Source organism: Rhipicephalus sanguineus, chromosome 1, assembly GCF_013339695.2.
Source record: "Rhipicephalus sanguineus isolate Rsan-2018 chromosome 1, BIME_Rsan_1.4, whole genome shotgun sequence".
NCBI lineage: Eukaryota > Metazoa > Arthropoda > Arachnida > Ixodida > Ixodidae > Rhipicephalus > Rhipicephalus sanguineus.
This window is the reverse complement of record NC_051176.1, coordinates 11,184,487-11,205,770: the sequence shown is the minus strand read 5'-3', so window position 1 is coordinate 11,205,770 and position 21,284 is coordinate 11,184,487. Positions and strand designations below refer to the sequence as shown.

The window sequence follows — 21,284 nt, the reverse complement described above, 5'->3', positions numbered from 1 at the left end:
CGCAGTTCATAGCAGCACCGCCGACCCGCTGACAACGTTAGCGGCCATGCTGGCCCATCTACGGGCACCTTTGGCTGCCGCGCCCGCTCGCGAACGATCTGTCCGCGCGGAGCGCTCTCAAACGATCTGTACACGTCATCGTGAGATCCGCTTGTGTATGACCACAGCGCGCTGGCGTCTACTTCATCCGCGGCACTTATCCCAGTGCCGACCACCGGAGCAGTCATGAAGACCCTGTGCCTATCCATGCTGATGACCTGGACTGCCCCCCACGGAGCCTTTCGTTTCGCAATATGAACACTTTTGTATGTACGACCCCATAATTTTTCACTTCGGCTTCAGTTCTGCGCGGGAGGGGGAAGTAATGTGTAGCGTAATCATCGCCCTTCATCATCATCATTAGCAGCAACATTTTCCAGACACTGCGCCGCAGTGCGAGCACGACCTTGCAAGTGCAGACTCTAGGGAATGTTTAGCTATAACCCTTTTCACAGTTTTGGAATGCGCCGACTTATATGGCAGCAATTCTTTTGTAGACATAGGCGAATAAAGCCAACAGGCGTGACACCTCTGCAGGGTAAATTTGCCCTGCAGAGGTAAATTTAGTAAAATTGCTAAACATTGCCTAGAGTCTGCACTTGCAAGGTCGTGCTCACACGTGATACAGAAGGGGTTTCAAAACCAATTGGATCGTCTGTCCTTGGCTGGTTTCCCTCGCACGCTCCTCATCGCCGTCGCCGAGTCGCTCCTCCAGAAGTTCAAGAGTGAACACCACGGTTCTGGGGTAGAGCAAGAGCGGAGAACGGTGAGACCTGAGGTCGTACCGTATATGCACCGGGTGGGGCACAACCTAAAGAAGGTTGCTAACAGGCATGGCGTGCCAATTGTTTTTTCTGCGCCACAGAAGCTAAGACTTTCAAAGGGCTCCAACCAAAAATGGGTTTATTTCCCGACGTTTCAGAAACAACTCGATTCCTTCTTCAGGGGGAGTGACAGCGGAAGAGTCGAGGTGCAAATCTTAACTTCTCTTTCGAGCCAGCTTAGAGTGTTGAGGGGGTTGCGGTTGCCGCGGTTGGCGTGGTAGCGTGGGATTGATGGGCTGGGGGCGGCCGGGGACAGTTTTGCTCACTTGCGACTTTGTTTGAATTCGTTTTTCTTGCTGTAGCTAGTCCGTGAATGTATACTGACGGCAGGTTTCCTTCGCATCGGTTTAAGTTGCCTTCGGTGTTTTGAATGAACCATGACTCCAACAACAGCCGTTTTTCTTGGTTAGTTTCTGTTGTTAGGATTTCGGTTTTTTCAAAGTCGATGTTATGGTCGGCATCTTCTGAGTGTTCTGCAAGGGGGTTCCGTTGTCTTGAGAACGTCCTGACGTCGTTTTTGTGCTGTTTAATTCTTTCGGTCAAGTTTTTTTGTTTCGCCAATGTATGCGGCCTGGCAGTTGGAACACTTGATTTTGTAGACGACGCCTTGCGCTCTTTCTCTTGGTGGAAGGTCCCTGGGTTTCGGTAGAAGAAGATTTATTGTGTTGGTTGGCTTGTGTGCGACCGTTATGCCTTCCTTCTTCAGGAGTCTGCTTAAGGCTTCACTGGTGCCTTTCACGTAAGGGAGAGAGATTCGATTCTGAGAAGGCGGCGACGCTGGGGGATCCGTTGGAAGTACTTTTCTTTTTTGTTGCCGGATTGCTTTCCGAATGAAATGGGGCGGGTAGCCCTTTTTTGGAGTTCGTTGAACACTGTGTTTTTTTCTTTCCTTCTGTCTGATTCTAACGTGCAATGCGTTTCCGTTCTTCTCACCAAAGTGTTGACTACTGATGTTTTGTGGCTTGCAGGGTGATTTGAATTAAAGTGCAGGTAGCGGCCTGTATGCGTAGGTTTGCGGTAGACTGAGAAACTTAGGGAATCTCCCACTCGCTTGATTAGTAAATCAAGGAATGGAAGGGATCCGTCTTTTTCGCGCTCACAAGTGAATTGAATGTCCGGTTCTATGGAGTTTAGATGGCTGAGTAGGTTGGTGAGCTTTGATGTCTTTATAATGCAGAAACAATCGTCCACGTACCTGAAGAACACTTTGGGTTTCTGTGCAAAGGTGCTCGGCCTCTCTCTTCGATGTTTTCCATGGTGATGTTGGCGACGGTCACGGAGATTGAGGCTCCCATTGGTGCTCCTCTTGTCTGCCTGTAGTATTCGCCTTTAAAGGAAAAATACATATTTGATAGGCAGAGTTCCAGGAGCCGATAGATTTCGTCCACATTCAAAGGGGTTCTCTCGTTCAGAGCACTGTCGCGTTATAAGGCATCCCGGGTTACGGTGACTGCCAGTTGTATCGGTATGCTGGTTGTATCGGTATCGGTATGCTGACTGCCAGTTGTATCGGTATGCAGTTGTATCGGTATGCTGGTGAACAGAGACAACACATCAAACGATACGAGGCACTCGTTCTCTAGCCGTAGCTTTGATGTCAGTCCGACGAAGTCCTTCGCGTTGCGCACATGAGACGCGGTCTTTCGGGTTAGGGGTGAAATTATCCGGTGCAGGTACGTGGAGAGTGATCGCATTGCTGAGCGCGAGAAATCTACTATTGGGCGCAGGGGGACTCCAGATTTGTGAATTTTCGGGAGGCCGTAGAATGCTGGAGCTGACCCTGTTTTTGCATATTAGTTGGAGGTAAAGGTAACGAAAGGTTGGTTTGTCCCGGAATATTTCTGCTAGCGTCTTGTTCAATATTTGTTGTGTTCCTGTGGTGGGATCCTTTTTTTAGCTTCTCGTAGTCTACAGAGCTAACAATGTTGATACTTTCTCCTCGTAGTCGCGTGTGTGCAAGAGAACGGTGGATTTGCCCTTGTCTATAGGTAGGATTACTATGGTTGTGTCGTAAGTCTTAATTAATTAACCCAACCAGACAGGCAAATCTGCCAAAATGTTCAGCTTTAAGCCGCAGAAGCTGTCTCAGCTATGCCCACGCATCCTATCTGATGGGAGAAAGAAAGGTGGTTGCGGCAAGAAGCGCGCCAAGTCGTACACAAAATGTGCCACCGGTGTTGTGTATGAATTCGCGCTATCCTGTGGCAAGACGTATGTCGGCCATTTCAATCAATCAAAGCAAATTTTATTTTCGCTTCAGGCAATACAGTGCATTGTCACTGCGAAAATAGAGGACCACAGAAAAAAGCTGCGCTTGCGCAGCTTGACTAAGCTCTGGTCACCCGTACAGCAGCAGTGACAGGACGAAACATCTAAGCAAGTCTATGTAGCCGCAGTATATACAAATGCTACTACCAAAAGTAGTTACCTAATCTACGTTGTTGAACTGAAAAAAACAAACAAACATGTATGTTTTAATGTGCAATCACTTTAGTAAAACCGGCTGCTGTAAATATACGAACATGAGTAGTTCCAACACATTTATATAAACAGATCTAGTAAGGTTTTTTAGTACAGTTAAGAACAGCAACATTTCTTTGTTCTAGTTCATTTAGTGTGGTTGCGAGTACGTAATCAAGTTTTTCTTTTCCATAATGGGTACGCGAGAAAGGAACGTGGTATGGTGGGTGATACCTGAAAGGATAGGAAATTGTATTTGCTCGGAGATTTGCTATTGACGGAAAGGTGCGTGAATGAGCGTGCGCGGGAACACGAGCTTTCACTAAAAGGTAAAGATGGGGCACATGTGCCGACCCACTGCAGTTCACATAAGTGTGAGCCGTGCTTGAATAAGATTCAGATTCTGGGTAGAAATGGGGACACCACGGCTCGAGAGTTGTTGGAGGCATATCATATCAAAGCACGAGGTTCCATGTGTATCAGTGACACTTCATTGTCTCTTTCGCAGGCAGAGCGCAAGTTCATAGATCACAGGTTGTGATTAGGGTGGTATGCGCTCGCTGTGTGCCTAGTTTGCTGCGCTATGTCTGTGCCTATATATTTGGTTGCACTGTCTCTAGAATAAACAGTCGAAAGTTTGCGCTCCCCTGGACCCCTTCCTTCGTTATTTCCTCGCGCAAGAAAGAGCCATATTTCGTGGCTTGTACTTAGACATGAACCGACTAGCCCAGCAACGTGTACTTCTAGACTACATTTCTTCTACAGTGGGCCCGTTCCAGAACTTAGACAACTCTGCTTTCAGTGTACAGTCCCTTGTAAACCGGATCGTCGACTCAACCTGTCGATCAAGGCTCATCGTCTTCTGTCTGCGGAAAGGCCATGTTCCAGAAGAAGTGAGTGCCCTATTCGGGGAAATCACACCTTCGTTTGGTCATGTTAAACGTGTATGCAAAATTTTAAATTCGGAACTGTGGCGGCAGGTGCGCTTATGTTTTGACCTGCTTCGAGCGCTGTGCTTCACTTTGGACCCGGATTGGCTAGCGCTGAAGAAGTTTCGCGATGCTAAGCGTTCAGCAGCCCACATCACTGAGGCAAAGTGGAACCAAGTGCTAAGGGATGCCCGCCGTTTCTTCCCCAAGAAGCCTGCTCGTACGGCCCGAGAAGGCCTTGTTGTGCTGGGGAATATTAGCATTCCAGAAAACGTACGCTGTGTACTCAACAAAGGTCCAAAGTTTAGTCAGGAACCTTCGTTGCCGGCTCCCGAATTACTGGCAATGAACCGACGAGTTGCCGGAAAAGCCGACGTGGAAGTTGGGGACCGTTGCATAAAAGAGGGCGTGGAAGCTCTAGCCAGAACCGGGGCAAAATCTTCCGTTTTACGTCACAAGGATCCTACGGGCGCTGTTGTGTCATTCTTCAAGGGCAACAATTTGTGCCTGCTTCAAGCAGATAAAATTGGTAGCTTCTTGGCAATGGATGCGGATTCGTACAAATTCAAGGCAGGACAGGCAGTCAACAAGAACTTCGTCATAATAAAAGCCAGCGATACAAGAGTGAAAAGCAAGGCGGTGGCTCTGTGCAAGGACTTGGGACTTGAAAAAATTGCACGGTTTATTTGAACTAGCAAGAACAACGCCCTTTCTGTGTTCTTCACGGCCAAGACGCATAAGCCGGACGTTCCTTTTAGGACGATTGTGAGTGAACGAGGTACCTGGCAGAATGTTATTAGTAAGTTTTTAATGAGGCAGCTAAATTCGTTTGCAGTGAATGACCCGTTTAGAACTGAAAATTCGTCGCGTGTTATCCACTTTTGCCCCGCCACGGTGGTCTAGTGGTTATGGCGCTCGACTGCTGACCCGAAGGTCGCGGGATCGAATCCCGGCCGCGGCGGCTGCATTTTCGATGGAGGCGAAAATGTTTGAGGCCCGTGTACTTAGATTTAGGTGCACGTTAAAGAACCCCAGGTGGTCGAAATCTCCGGAGCCCTCCACTACGGCGTCTCTCATAATCATATCTTGGTTTTGGGACGTTAAACCCCAGATAATAAAATAATGTTATCCACTTTCTTTAAACGAACCCTTCGATTGGGTACTTGATCTCGGTTGATGTTGAGGACCTGTTTTATTCCGTCCCGCACGGCGAATTGTTTTCATGCGTAAGACGTTGCATATGCAAGAGTGGTGTTGTTGCCTTCCGAAATGCCGCGGGAATGACTGTAGAAGCTTTTATGTCCCTTCTCGAGTTTTATGTCAAAGTCACCTTCATCAGTTTTAATGGAGATTTTTATGTCCAAACACAAGGCATTTGCATAGGCTCTTGTGTCGCTCCTCTGTTGTGCAATTTATTTTTATGTTCCATTGACCGTGCCTTGCACCAGCATTTTAATGGGGGGGGGGGAGGTTTTAAAAGTTTTTAGATACGTTGACGATTTTCCGATTATTTTAAAGCAACTAACAACCGCTGCATATCATCCTATTGTTAACAATGTGTTAGCAGCATTTTGCCGACTCGGGAAGGGATTGGTGTTCACACACGAGTTGCCGGTTCGTGGCTCCTTCCAGTTTTTAGACTTGAACATTACCCTGCAGAGGTGTCACGCCTGTTGGCTTTATTCGCCTAGGTCTACAAAAGAATTGCTGCCATATGAGTCGGCGCATTCCAAAACTGTGAAAAGGACTATAGCTAAACATTGCCTAGAGTATGCACTTGCAAGGTCGTGCTCACACGTGATGCAGAAGGGTTTTCAAAACCAATTGGATCGTCTGTCCTTGGCTGGTTTCCCTCGCACGCTCCTCATCGCCGTCGCCGAGTCGCTCCTCCAGAAGTTCAAGAGTGAACACCACGGTTCTGGGGTAGAGCAAGAGCGGAAAATGGTGAGACCTGAGGTCGTACCATATATGCACCGGGTGGGGCACAACCTAAAGAAGGTTGCTAACAGACATGGCGTGCCAATTGTTTTTTCTGCGCCACGGAAGCTGTCTCAGCTATGCCCACGCATCCTATCTGGTGGGAGCAAGAAAGGTGGCTGCGGCAAGAAGCACGCCAAGTCGTACACGAACCCGTAAATATTTTTTATTATTATGTGGGCATGTGGGCTGGCCTCGCGTCGGCATCATGTCAAATCCGTTTATTTTCTTCATGCAGCTGCTCGTCTTGGGATCGACAGCGAACGGTCCGAGAACGCATCGCGACATTCGTCCTCGCTGAACCCCTGGAAAAGTTCGAAGACTGCGCAGGACAACCAGTGGTACTACAAGCAGTGCTGGGAAGTGTCACGTGCGGCTACATCGACGTAACCGGACAGAGATATAAATACCGGCATCCCATCGAGCTTCTTCAGTGGGCATGTCGGCTGGCCATCGCGTCGGCATCATGTAAATCCGTTTATTTTCTTCTGCAGCTGCTCGTCTTGGGATCGCAGAGACGGTCCTAGAACGCAGTCGCACATTCGTCCTCGCTGACCCCTGGAAAATTTTGAAGACTCATGTCGGCTGGCCTCGCGTCGGCATCATGTAAAATCCGTTTATTTTCTTCGTGCAGCTGCTCGTCTTGGGATCGACAGCGACGGTCCGAGAAACGCATCGCACATTCGTCCTCGCTGAACCCCTGGAAAATTTTCGAAGACTGCGCAGGACAACCAGTGTACTACAAGCAGTGCTGGGAAGTGTCACGTGCGGCTACATCGACGTCACCGGACGGAGATATAAATGCACGGCATCCATCGAGCTTCTTCAGTGGGCATGTCGGCTGGCCTCGCGTCGGCATCATGTCAAATCCGTTTATTTTCTTCATGCAGGTTAGTGATCATGTTTCATCTGTGAAATGTGACGACCCTTTCTTTGTCCAGCTGACATGCCCATGTAGCTTAAGCAGAATCTGTTCTGGTGTACGCGTAATGCTTTTCTCTTTGCTTTTGTTGTGTGGCGACGTCGAGCCGAATCCCGGCCCTGGTGTTCAGAAGTTGCTTGCTGAGCTTTTAGATGGTCAGAAAAGCATTCGGAAGAGGCTGGATGGCATTGAGCTTAAGGTAAAAAAAGTAGAAGTCGGTACGGCTGTAATTGAGGTGAAAACAATGACGTATAAGTTGGAAAAAAGGGTCGTAAGCTTGGAAAGCAAGCTAGTTGATCTTGAAAATAGAAATAGGCGGAACAACTTGGTCGTCTTTGGTATACCGGAAACAACTAATGAAAGTTTCGATGAACGCAGCGAGAGTGTGTTGAACTGTGTGTTTACTGATATCCTGGAAATACAAGTATCGTCTGCGGAAAGAATTCACAGTATTGGGCGCAAACAACTACGTAAGCCTCGCCCCATAATTCTGAAGCTTATTGATTACCGTGAGAAGGTTGCTGTGCTTAAAAACTGCTTCAAACTAAAGGGTACATGTTTCTCGATTTCTGAGGACTTCTCGGAAGCTACACAACATAAAAGAAGAAAACTTTGGGAAAGCACGGCGGAAAATGGAAGAGCAGGCGAAAAGGTGAAATTAATCTACGAGAAAATCCGAGTTAATGGTGTTCTGTTCGTTTGAGATGCAGACCGTACGAACGAGTGCCACTTCAAGGGAATGTCGTTAAGGAATCTCAGAAGTGAACCGAAGCACAATCAGGCAATTCACTTCGCTGCATTCAGTTTAACGCCCGCAGAATCATTAATAAACTTGATGACCTGGAAAGTATCACAATAGCGCATGCACCCAATCTGATTGTAATAACAGAAACCTGGCTACATTCAGATATTAAGAATGACGAAATAACGCCCCCAGGATATGGCATTTATAGGAAAGACAGACCTTCTCGTGGTGGTGGTTGGCCGTCCTGTTTAAAAACTACCTCACTAGGCTTCCCGATAGAGACGGCATTGAATGTGTCATTATTAAAATACACCTTGAGGTGAACCTGGTTGATCCCTGGTTGTGGGTGCATTTTACCGCTCTCCGAATGCTGAGAAGGCGTTTTTTGATGTTAATGATTTTCTTTGTTCTTGCAACACAAGCAGTTGTAATATATTGTTAGCTGGCGATTTTAATATTCCTCAAGTTAATGGGGACGCGGACTTCCCGGAACCGCTTTCTAGTGCTGCTGAGCCCTTGGTCGACATTGTTCTTTTCCATGACCTAACACAGTAAAACAACCCACCCGTGTTCAAAGCAACGCACGATCTATTTTGGATCTTTTTCTTGTGAGTGACAGAATCCTTCGTCGAAATCCTGCTTTGTGCGTCTACGACGGTGTATCCGACCATCGATTGTTATCTTTAAGCATTCCACTGCGCGTAAGGAAAGAAGTGAAGGAAAAACGCGTAGTGCCAAATTTCACTCGTGCTGATGACGTCGCCGTTCTTGACCTGTTAGATATATCGTTTACCGATTTCAGTGATATGTATAAGTCTAGTTGCTCTGTCGAAGATTTGTGGGGTTTCTTCAAGAATCTTGTTATGAAATGCGTCTCAAGTCATGTCCCCTCAAAGGTTATCAGAACGCAATCTGCTCGCCCTTGGATGACGAGGGAATTAGTGCGAGCGGGACGCAAACTGAAGAAGATGCGCAAAAAACTGCACCAGAACCCGTCATCGCCTCATGTATCAAGATTTTCTAATATGCGTTTGCAGTTAAATGAAACCATAAAGAAGGCAAAAGACAACTTTTTCAACATATCTTTGAAAAACTATTTGCTTTCTGCTCCTGCGAAGTTCTGGCGACACTTGTCACCTAGGAAGCAACAGGCATATACAATCCTCATTGATGGAGAATTGGTAACTGATGAATCACTCCTTGCGTCATCGTTTAACAAATTCTTCTGTTCAGTCTACAGAAATGACGATGGAAAACAACCAAATTTTGCGATTTCTCAGGACGTACCTAAAATTTCTGACTTAATGATAACTGAAGAGGGCGTTTTATCACTGCTGCTTAAAATCGATATAAAGAAATCACCAGGAATTGATTGCATACCGAACGCATTTCTAGTAAGGTATGCAGAATGGTGCTCAAAGTATTTATCTATTATATTCAAAAAAACATTGCCCACTGCGGAACTCCCGAGAAATTGGAAGCGCGCGAAAGTTGTTCCGATCCCTAAGGCGGAAATTCCTTCACTGATTACGTCATACAGACCAATATCTTTACATTGTACCTGCTTAAAAATGCTAGAACATATTATTTTTACGCACTTGTCAAACTTTCTGCAACAAAATAAATCGATTGATTGCCGACAACGTGGTTTCCGTAAGGGAATGTCGACGGTTACTCAACTCCTTGAGACAATACACGAGTTTGCCTCAGCCTTAGATAAGCAGCGTCAAATCGATATAATTTTTTTGGACTTCCAGAAGGCATTTGATCGCGTCTCGCACCATAAGCTTTTGTTAAAATTAAAACCCATATTACAAAATAACTCACTTTTGTCATGGATAGAGTCATACTTATCGTCTAGGAGTCAATGCGTATCAGTTGGCGGCTCGTGTTCACGCCCGGCGCCCGTGCGATCAGGCATTCCCCAAGGGTCGGTTCTCGGGCCACTATTCTTCTTAGTTTTTATAAATGATATCGTAAACGATATACCTGTCAAAATCAAACTGTTCGCGGACGATTGCATCCTTTATCAGGAAGTAAACACACCTGATGACCAGGCATTATTAAGTAGTGCCCTGGACAAACTACACATTTGGTGTGAAAGATGGCAGATGAGCATCAATACTGTAAAAACCGTTTCAATGACAATTTCAGGAAAGAAGGCACCACTTACTTTCCAGTATTCAATGAATGGTCGCTGTCTTAGTGGTGTAAATCGTGATAAATACTTAGGCTTAATGATCACTTCAGACCTCCGGTGGAATGAACATATCACTTTTATAGAAAAGAAAGCCATGAAAAAGCTTGGATATCTTAGGCGATCGTTACGACAGTCAACGCAAGAAATAAAACTATTAGCATATAAAACCTACATTCGTCCCTTTTTGGCATATGCCTGCGTAGTCTGGGACCCATACACAAAGAAAAATATTGATAAACTAGAAAACCTACAAAGAAAATCTGCTCGATTTATCTTTCGCTCATACAATCGCCTTACGTCAGTCAGTGTTTTGCTTCAGACAGCGAGCTTGGAAGCTTTACATTTGCGTCGATATCGCGAAAGATTAAAATATATGTACCTGCTCTTACACGATAAGCTTGGCATTGATTCAAGTGCGTATATAGAAAAAGTCGTGCGACGACCCACGCGGGCGGATCACTCAAAAAAATTACAGGAATTTTCTTGTAGAACGAACTCGTACATGGGCTCTTTTTTCCCACGAACTGTACGCGAGTGGAATCGCCTCCCTGGTGGGGAGGCGACACCACGGCTCGAGAGTTGTTGGAGGCATATCATATCAAAGCACGAGGTTCCATGTGTATCAGTATCAAATAAAAAAATAAAAAAATAAAAAAAAAATCTTGACAATTTTTAGAACGTAAAGGCAGGAAAACGCGTCGACAGACTAGAAGGGAGAGTTGACAAAAGTTTCTACCAGGCATCCGTTCTCATACACATGAGGGTAAAATCTGGCACAGGGAATTAGGGTAGAAGGGTGAGAAACCTATTAAATCCCTTCAGTGAGCACACCAGGCGAAAGCTTGGAAGACCAGGCGAACTTCCTGGGCGCACTCTATGGTCCAGCCCGTCACGCTACTCCCCAAAGGTACAAAGCCAGAATGGAAAACAGAAACTAGAATGCAAATGTACAAAATGCGAGACATACAACGAACCTTTCTGCTTAGCTGAGCTGCAGGCCTCGCTAAACTGCTCCACTAAATGCGCCCCATGAATGGACTGTGTATATATTAAATACCGATTAAAAAACACTGCGCAAAAAAGAAACACGAGGACTAGAAGCAATACTTCTCTCCAGACTAGCTGGTTCATACTGAAATCTAGACTTGCTGCAGAAAGAAGGAAGAAGGGAGAGTGCGCTCTATTTTGTCTTCCTTCTTTCTGCAGCAAGTCTAGATTTGAGGACTAGTAGGGAACACTCTCAACATGCAAGCGCAAACTAACAACTGAAGTTTCTTTCAAGAAACATGAATAGTTTTGAAATGATGATAATATGAATAATATGAAATACTGAAACACCTACCCTCTGAAACGTAAAAGCCCTTCTTTCACTGTACAATGTTGTATGGTCTTTCGGGGAGCTCCCCTCTGCCTGGAAAGAAGCTATTATTATTTCCTATTCTAAAATATGGCAAGGACCCATCCTGAGTTTTCAGTTACAGGCCTATAGCCCTAACAAGCTGCCCCTTCAAGGTATTTGAAAAGATCACAAACCGGCGGCTGCTACATTTCCTCGAAAGAAACGAATTCCTTGGCCCATCCCAGTGCGGTTTTTGACAGGGTAGATCCAGCACCGTCAATTTCATACGTATTGAGGCACAAATTCGTGAGGATTCTGTCCATAATCAATCGTTTGTTTCTTCCTCGATATGGGAAAGAGCTATCGTATAGCGTGGTGCTTTCGATTATTGAGAGATCTTTCAGTATTTCAATGTTAGGCATACGCGGTAAAATGTTATAGCTGTCGAACCGTGCATTTCGGTGTGCAGTGTGTTGTCACGACAGTTTGTCTAGGAAACTGGAGTGCCGCAGGGTGGTGTCCTCAGTTGTACACTTTTTATTATAAAAATGAATTCCTTGCGGCTGCGCATCCCGCGTAGCATGTTCTATTTCACGTATGTGGATGATGTGCAGGTAAGCTTTAAGTCTTGTAATTCTGCAATGTGTGAGGGGCAGGTTCATTTTGGTTTTAGGAAGGTCTTTAAATGGGTAGACGAGAACGGGTGCAGACTAAATAAAAAAACATGTCTTCTTCTTTAGAAACAGAGCCTTTCATCCTAACCCGCACATCGAGCTGCATGGTCAACGCCTGTCTGTGAAGAGGGAGCATAAATTTTAGGGCTGATCTTAGACACAAGGGTAAGCTTTAAGTCACACATCAAATATATAAAAATGAGCGCCTGAAAACATGAATATTCTAAAGGTGCTGTCACGAACTACATGGGGTAGTGACAAGAAATGTCTTAATATACAAAAGCTTCATCCACATGCTTCTAGATTACGGGGCCATATTTTGTCAGTGTGCTACACCAAAATGCTTGACTCCGCCCACCTTCTAGTCATGCGCCTTTCTGCGGGGGCTTTGCGAACGAGCCCAGTAGAAAGCCTGTATGTTTAATCGAACGAGTGGTCAGTGCAGAGATCCTACATATAACGAACACAACTCATACTCAATGATTTTTCTAGTTCTGTCCTCTTTCACCGTCGTCTTGCGGTGAGACAGCCCTACAATCACTTTGTGTGAAGGTCCTAGCTGAGGAAATGGATGTGCCAATTCGTGAACACTGTTTGGTGGCTCCTGCTGTGCATCTTCTGCCAGGGCAGTGACAGCTTATAGATTTTGATGTATCGTTCATGGTAGTTAATGAAGCACGCGCCTACGGCACATATACATACGTACTTCCTTGAACTGCAGACCAAATTCACTTGCCCTGAATTATTTACCGATGCTTGCAAGTCTCACACTGGTGTATCCTACGCAGCGGTCGGTACATCCTTGTCGGATGCCGGCGTTCTGCACCCTAATGCAAGCATCTTCCCACCAGAGGCTTATACAATATTGACGGCCGGTAAACACATTAAAGAATTAAAACTACAAAGAGCAGTTATATACACAGATTCCATAAGCCTGAGTGAAAGTTTGGAAAACTCTGAATAAACACGAAGATACAGTCGTTGTCTCGCTGTACTCACTCTTATGCACGATTTACACACTGAAACAGCATATTGTCATATGCAGGGTGTCAGCGCACCGCGAGATCGAAGGAAACGTGCTGGAGGACCAGCTAGATGCGTTCGTGAAAACGCTACCGATACATCCACAGCTGTCCCTGCAGTAGACCTAAAATCCTTCCTAAACCTAAAGCTCAGGGCTTTTTGGCAGCGCTTATGGGATAGGCAAATAATAAAAAGAAACTACATCTTATCAAGCCGCATCTTGGCAATTGGCCGCCCATATCTGAGACACTCGGTACAAAAGTAATACTCTGCAGACTTGGGATAGGACACACACAGAGCACCCACTCATACCTTCTATCCGAGGGTGATCCACCCTTGTATGGCAAATGCGGTGAGCCTCTCACTGTCCTTCACATCGTAATCGAATGTACCGAACTAGACGCTCACAGGAAGAAGCATTTTCCGTTAAAATACCTGTGGAAATGGCCACTTGATCCCGATATGTTCATGCAGGGAAACTATTTAAATGTGAAACACTTTCTTGGATTTTTGAAAGATGTAAATAATTTTAGCATCATTTTACTCAGGCAATCCCTAGCGGGGCCTCTCAACTGAGGTTGATGCTACGGTAGTTGTATTAAACGAAGCACCTGCCTGTCGTCCTTTGGGCTCAAAGGCCTACAGGAGGCATTCATGCTTTTTACCCTATCTCGCTTGCTGAAATACTGATCACTGGTCAATTATCCCACACCCATAGACCACATCGCGCCTAAGTGCCGCAGTATCATGCTATATGTTTTACGCCTCTATATAGACCATGATTTTTGGCTTCCTTACAGGCATCACACATCATTTCATCGTAAACATTCGTCCCCGCTAACACCACAAAAAGCGACATGGCGCTCTTTGGCCACACCTGGCCCACGAAAACCCACTAGTCAATGAATAGAAATCATTTATGAATGTCCTTTTTTCCTTCTGACGTCCATTTGCACGTGCTGTGTATGTGGCCATTGTCTGTCGGGCGACAAGCGGTAGAGCATGACTGATGCACGTGTTGTTCCGGATTATGCGGTTCGTTGTTAGTGACGCATAACGCGTGCGGGCCAATGTCGACGGATTCTTGAATTTCTGCAGCGATGGCTCGGGAGAATATGCTGCGCGACGCGTGACCGGATTGTTTCGCCGCTCACTGTGTCGCTGTCGCGTGCATTCCCGCGCATATGGGGTTCGTACTTTACGATACACATTATTTCTTTGCTAATAAGCACCGGTCGCCACTAGAGGGAGCCGGATCACGCTTCAAGCGGGTTGGCTTCAAGTCAGCGGAAGTCCCCTGCCTTGTCGCGGAAGCAGACGCCAATGGCCACTTGATTGCTGCCGGCTAGCTAACGTTTGTGTTTCGTTTTTTTTAACTGCCTCCCTCTCGCGCTTTAAGCAGCACAAGCCGGTCAGAAAAGTCTTCACGAAGGACGCGAAGGCACTTCGAAATCGCATTAGGTTTTGCTCAGTTTACTAGGAAATACCAGTGGGATATCATCAGCTGACAGTGGGGATCTGCACGCTTATCAGCACCCCCAAAAAACGTAAACTCGAAGGGAATGCAGGGCGTCTTCCTTCGCTGCTAATTGCAAAGTAACTGGCTAGATTGCGGTCTTTGTTTGTGATGCCCACATTTTTTTTTCCCGAGTACAGTTGCCGCTGGGCTCCACAAGCTAGCGTTGGAGAATAGAGCCAGTTTTGGGACATCGCTGACTAATCTCGGAATGCCGAGTCGTCACGGTCTGCCTGGTCGCCACAGTGTTACCATCCTTGAAGTTGTGAAGTATGGGTGGTACGCAGATGCCATCATCCTATGCAATATACCCCTTCCCCGCGACTAAGAAAGTAGTTAAACAACGAGACAAGCTTCGTGATACCAGGCTTCCAGAGGAGGAGAATGTTGCTCATTCCTTTACGGTGTCGACAAAGCTTTCCGGAGATTTTCAAAAAAACTATACCGAGAGCTGCATGACCACATGCTTGAGCTCCTAAGTCAAACCACTTCATGCATCTTTTGAAATGCGTAATTACATCATATATAAAGACTACGATGTAGCATCTGTCACCACTTCAAGCCTCTCTCTTCCCCTGTTGATTCGCGGGATCGAATCCCGGCCATGGCGGCTGCGTTTTCCATGGAGGCGAAAATGCTTGAGCCCCGTGTACTGAGATTTAGGTGTACGTTAAAGAACTCCAAGTGGTCGAAATTGCCGGCGCCCTCCTCCACGGCGTCCCTCATAATCGTATTGTGGTTTTGGGACGTTAAACCCCAGATATTATTAATATTATGGGTTACGGCGGATTGTTCTTGTCAAGTCCCTTACAGCCCTAAACACATGGTACGTTGCATCTTTGACAACACGCAATCTCAATGCCACTTTTCTTTACTAAGATCAAGGTACAGTGCCAGTAACTGCAGCATGATAGCTCTTTTAAACGCATTTCCGTGTACTTTGATTATTTAGATGCCCTGGGCCTTATGAAAATAAAGAATCACTACGTTTTATAACGCTACTGTAAAACTATAATCTGTACTGCACCCCATTTGTTAGCGAGCCGAAAGGTATGCGACACAGAAATTGGGCAAACCTCACTATTCACCACTGGTCCACTAAAAATGTAGAAGGGAATAGCCAGCCGGCAAACCCCAAAATAAGTCGTGTACGATAGGCCAAGCGCAAATGGCAAACCTGACAAAATGACGCACGTGGCGAAACGGAGAATGCGGCAAAATGATACTGAAATGGCTCCTCAAGATCGGGTTGTAAAGCGCGCGGGAATCCAAACAAGACGACCAATTTCGCGTCAAAAAGACGCATGCTGCTCAAGTGGTACACTTTCAACATGCGCTAAATTCAAAAGGCGTTTTCTGGACAGACATCTTGCACTTAGTTGCAGGGGGTGTCATCCGCTTTGGTTCGAAATTCTGTGTCAACTCGGTGTCGTGTCGCTTGTCATCCACTTTCACCGATTGGAATGGCTCCAAAATTTGTTACTCTCACGCAGAAAAGATTGCTGCTTGTTATAAATTTCTTGCGCTGTGATTCTAAAAGGCTCCAAAAATGGAAACCTTCTTTAGCTTCCGCCAACTAATAAAGCTATATTTGTGAACAGTAGCGCAAAAAATTCACACAGACGACGACAGAGCAAGACGGGACACAGCGCTGTGATTGTTATAGCGCTGTGTCCCGTCTTGCTCTGTCGTCGTCTGTGTGAATGTTCTGCGCTACTGTTCACAATTATGCAATACCAACTAGCCCACCAGTCTGTCCTGATAAAGCCACTCCTCGAATCATGTTTCTTGCTTTACGCAGGAATATGTACTTGGGTACAATTTCTGAAATCGTTCCACCGTATAGAAAAGAATGAAAAGGCGCAGAGTGCCATAAACGCGAAATGTAAGCAATTATCGCACCTAGACGTCGCAAACATGATGAAGGTGCATATTGTTGAAAAAAAAAACATACTTACAGCACAAGATCACAATTTCAAGCGTAAAGTCTTTGACAAAAAGGCACCCTTTGTGAATGACGTCACAATAATTGCTTGTATTTCCGCCCTAATTGGTACAATCAGCAAAAATTCATATGCATCCGTGGCTGCGTACGCATTTTTGTCTCGCTCTAGCGATCACTAGCGAGCGCAGCAGACGGCCCCTTCCGGGACAAGGCGGGAAACTTTCGGTGGCTTCACAAGCTCGTACCTGTGCTAGCGGCGATAAGCCATCCTGCAGTTTTGATGGAGGTCAGTGCTGAGAACATCAAGGCCGACAGTAACACTATGATAGTTCATAAAGCAATTTCTCTTTCGTTCATCTTCCTTATCTGTGCAAACACTTTTGCGCATCACAAAACATTCATGAATGCAATGTCGCAAACAAAGAATAAAAAATAAAACTTTCGCAAAGCCTTCATGCAAGTGCGCCTCTATCACCTGTATTTGCAACGTAGTTCCCGAGTTTAAAAACAGAATGCCGTACGGCAAACATGTGTTCAATAACTAGTAACTGCTACCAAAATTGGTCATTCTTCTGATCAGATTTTCTTTATTCTTTAGCCCGCCACAGTGGTCTGGTGGTGCTCGACTACTGACGCGAAGGCCGCGGGATCGAATCCTGGCCGCGGCGCGGAGGCGATATGCTAGAGGCCTTAGATTTAGGTGCACGTTAAAGAACACCAAATGGTCAAAATTTCCGGAGCGCTCCACAACCTCAAAATCATATCCGAGTTTCGGGATGTTAAACCCCAACAACTACTATTCATATTCTTCTATTTGTTCTTTGCAGGAATGAAACTTGCCTTGCGGCCATTGCTGGAAATGTCCACAAAGTTCTGCCAGTGGGACGATTCCAGCTCGAGTATGACTTTTTCGGACAGCCCGTTCGAGGTAGAGTACGTCTCTCTTCGTATAGAGATAGGCTAATCAAGGTTGCGACGGGCAGAGAATACACGTTATTACGCCGTCGAAGAGTACAATTGTAGCGCATCGAAGATTAAAAAAACGAGATGAAGCGTACTCAGGCATCTAAGTAGACCATATGTGTCCCACATGTTTACACTGCACTAGTATTCCATGCTAAATACAATAAAAAACAAGGAATAAACCGAGCGACATAATTGCTTTTAAGGCGCTGTGGTGATTATATCGACAAGGGCCTTGGGCAAGATAAAGAACTATTTTAGGGCACTGCCTTTGCTTAGCCATTTCTTTCCGCCCCAAATGGCCCTACTGTTCCTTGCTAAACGTGGGCGATAGGAGCAATGCGAACGCGCCGTTTTTAGATGCGAAGCATCTCTTGCTCGGGGGTATGTCCTGCAGCCTGCTAGTCCGCACTCACACTACGCATGCGCAACTCTTCTCCTTCTCTCTCTCCAGGCACCTGCTTGCGCTTCTCCTGCGTTCTCGCTTCTGCTCTCGCGGCGCATGCGCTACTCTCCTTCTCTAGTCTCCTCTCCTTCAAGTGGCAGAGAGCTGCGCATGTTCAGCCCAGCGCTTGCTTCGGTTGGCGCCTGTGAAATGCGGGCTCCTCATGCCGAAATTCTCTCCTGCGCAGCGCCGCGATGAGCGCTAGCGCATGCGCGTCCCCTCCCCTCTCTCTCCTCTCCTACGCTGCCTCCCTCTTGCGCGCCTGTCGACCGCGTTCCCCGCTCGCCCTGTGAGTATTTTATTTATTTATTTGCAATACTGTGAGCCCTTTCGGGCTGTTACAGGGTGGGGAACTTTAAAACACTGGAGCTATATATGCGAACAGCATAGTACAAACAGCACAATGCCAACTCAAAAACAAATGTAAAACATCGCACAAGAAAATACAAAACAGCAGCATAGAAATGATATTGTGCAAATATACATAACAATATGAATCTCAAAATTTGACACCGAGTGACTGAAGCTTTTCTTCGAAACTCGCGAGCGAATTCACACCTTCAAACATTTCAGGGCTTAGTTTATTCCATTCTTCAATTGTTTTGACCAGCAGAATTAACGGCCAGATAGAGGGAAGACACGACGTGTGTAGTGTTCCTCTTCGCGTTCCACGACGCGAGGTCGGTAGCATGCCCAACGAACGCCAACGGAACGCGATCGTGCAAGTGCTCTGGCTTCGCATCGCGTCGTGGTCCCCTTTAGCGGGAGATGGTGTAATTTTTTTCTGTAAGCATTTTTAGTGTACTCCCCAGGAAATATGTCAGTCTGTCTGAAATGGTACGCCTTTCCCAAAGGAAGATATTGGGCTCCCCCATTTACACGAGAAACGCAGGACTTCCTTTTTTACATGATAACCGTACATGTAGTACTCGTATATAGGGAATAACGCCTGAATCCCACGACTTACCAAGTGTGTCGGGCCTAGAACCTTCGAATTTCGGTGGCTGTAGGGCAGGGTTCTCAAACACGCAGGCTGTATGCATCCCGGCCCACACATGTGTCTTCGCCGCATATCTTCTACACTTGCATAATAAGTATCTTAATAAGCTGCACGGAAGTGACTGGGCTCAAGCATTTTTTTTCGTAGAGCACCCCAAGCGGTCACCATGTGTTGAAAGAGCCATGTAACAAAAAATTCCGCAGATATCACGTGTTGTCGAAATAGGTTTCATGCGAAGCAGTCAGCGACTATTTCTATGCCATATTTTACGACTTTGAGCCAAGCGTTACGAGGTGGATCCAAGGTTTTGTAAATGTAGTAGCTGTGTGCACATCGTGGGCTTAACAGGCACGTCGACAACACTGGCGTTTAAAGGGTAACTGATGGCGCGACGTAACGTCAGCCCTAACGTTAGAGTACATACGTGTCACGATGTGTGAGACGCCTGGCACGTTTTGTTTGAGCACGCGCAATAGACACACGAAGGCGACAAGGTATGACATAAATACACGCTTCATTCTAATCCATGAGACAATACACACACACAGAAGAATAGAAATAACAAGAAATAACAAGAAATAAGTAGGTCCCCAAAACACTAACGTGTCCTATCACGGCCAAGCTCTATGCGCGTCCCTAATCACTTTTCAACAGTTAATGTTTATAGGACGTCAAGCGTCGGCCGCTTACGATGACCGTTCGCGCTGTCACCAGATCGTCGCTCACCGCGTCCGTCGGTACCGTCGTCTCTGCTGGTGTAGAAGGGCGCGCTCCGCAAATGATGCGAGGTCCTCGTACGTCGTTCGCCTTTTCAGATTGAGATTGGTGCCGGCAGGCACCCCTGGCACGTCTCAGCTCAGCGGGGTCCGTGCGCCGTTCGCGGGGCAGACGGGCGGCCGCAAGCCCGGGCTCGTTCAAGGTCGGTAGCGTAAGCACTGACCTGTCCCGGCAGCTCACTGCACAGCCGGCCAGCTGGACGACCGGAGCGTGAAGACAGCAGCTCGCCGAGGCTAGCACTCAGGCGGGCTTCTACGCTCCACAGGACTGGGGCAAGACCCAGACTGCGCGGACCATCGGCTATCTTATGCGTCGCCCTTGGCCCCCGTTCTCTTCTCCGCGCGCTAGCCGTCCAAGATGGCGTCTCTCGCGTGCGTCTGCCGCTTCCTTTTGCTTTACTCGCATTCCGTGCATTTCTTCTCTGGCCTTCCTCTTCTTTTTCCACTTCTCTTGTCATCCCTGACAATACGTCAGTATTATGGAAACTAAGTGCACTTTATGGTGCAATCATGGGAATATCATACATAACTTTCATTAACGTTTTCCTCCGGGGTCGAGGAATTCTTCACTATAGCTCACTGAATCATATGAATTCAAATGCAATAACTGTTAGACTGCTATAAAAGCGAAGCCAACACTTGAACCACAGACGTTAATCTGATATGACGCCTGTATCGTAGGAGTACATATGTAGTGTTTACAGTCGAAACCCGCGATAACGAAATCCCGAGGGAACGATATTCTCACCGCAACCAAATATTTTCGGAGCACCGGTGAACGCCCATAGCAGTCAATGCATTTCGTAACTCGCGACTACGAAAGATATTCATACCGCATTCTCTCATTAACGAAATTTTTGAAACACGAGTGCGCAAATAATCTACTCTCGCAACATTACCTACATTCAAAAACTGCTGAAATACATTCATGCTACATTTAAATTGTGCAAAACGATCGCTACAGCGCACTTGAGACGCAGCCGCCATCATCGTTAAAAAAAAACAACAACATAAAGGTGGCGACAATGATGATGATGATGGCTTGCCAAAACACCTGCTCGTTATCGCGGACTACGTAACGAAATCCACATTCCTCATGGAGTTTCGTTCGTTGGCTTGGCTCTGTGAGCACATGGTCGCGTGTGTGGAGCCATTTGTGGAGCGTTTGCTTGGTCGCTTGGTGCAACGTGAACTGTGTGTTGCGATTGCTTCGTCCGATTTCACTGCCTGCGAAGATGCCACCTCCAACGAAAAAGCGCAACTTCATCATGCTGGAAGATAAGGCTGCAATCATCAGTGAGGTGGAAAAGGGCAGGAAAAAAATGGACATCGCCGAAGAATTCGGCGTTGCGTGCAGCTCGCTGTCCATGATTCTGCGCTGATCCGCGCTGATCCAGAGGGGCCGGAAGAAGGTTCGCCTGTAGGCGCACTTGATGACGGTACTGGTGACAGCGCAGTGCCGCCGTCAGTGACCGCTGCATGGGGGCGAATTTTGTGCCGTGGCAAA

At 46.6% G+C, this 21,284-nt stretch overlaps 1 protein-coding gene across 1 annotated transcript in view; it reads left to right on the top strand.

Annotated features, from left to right (window-relative positions):
• The window catches only part of LOC119389414 (papilin), a gene marked incomplete in the record, with an annotated part of 1,122,639 nt that overhangs the window by 246,062 nt on the left and 855,293 nt on the right, over positions 1 to 21,284 (top strand). Inside the window, 1 exon segment of the mRNA XM_049412048.1 lies at positions 17,421 to 17,521. Within this exon segment, the coding sequence (XP_049268005.1) occupies positions 17,421 to 17,521 (101 nt within the window).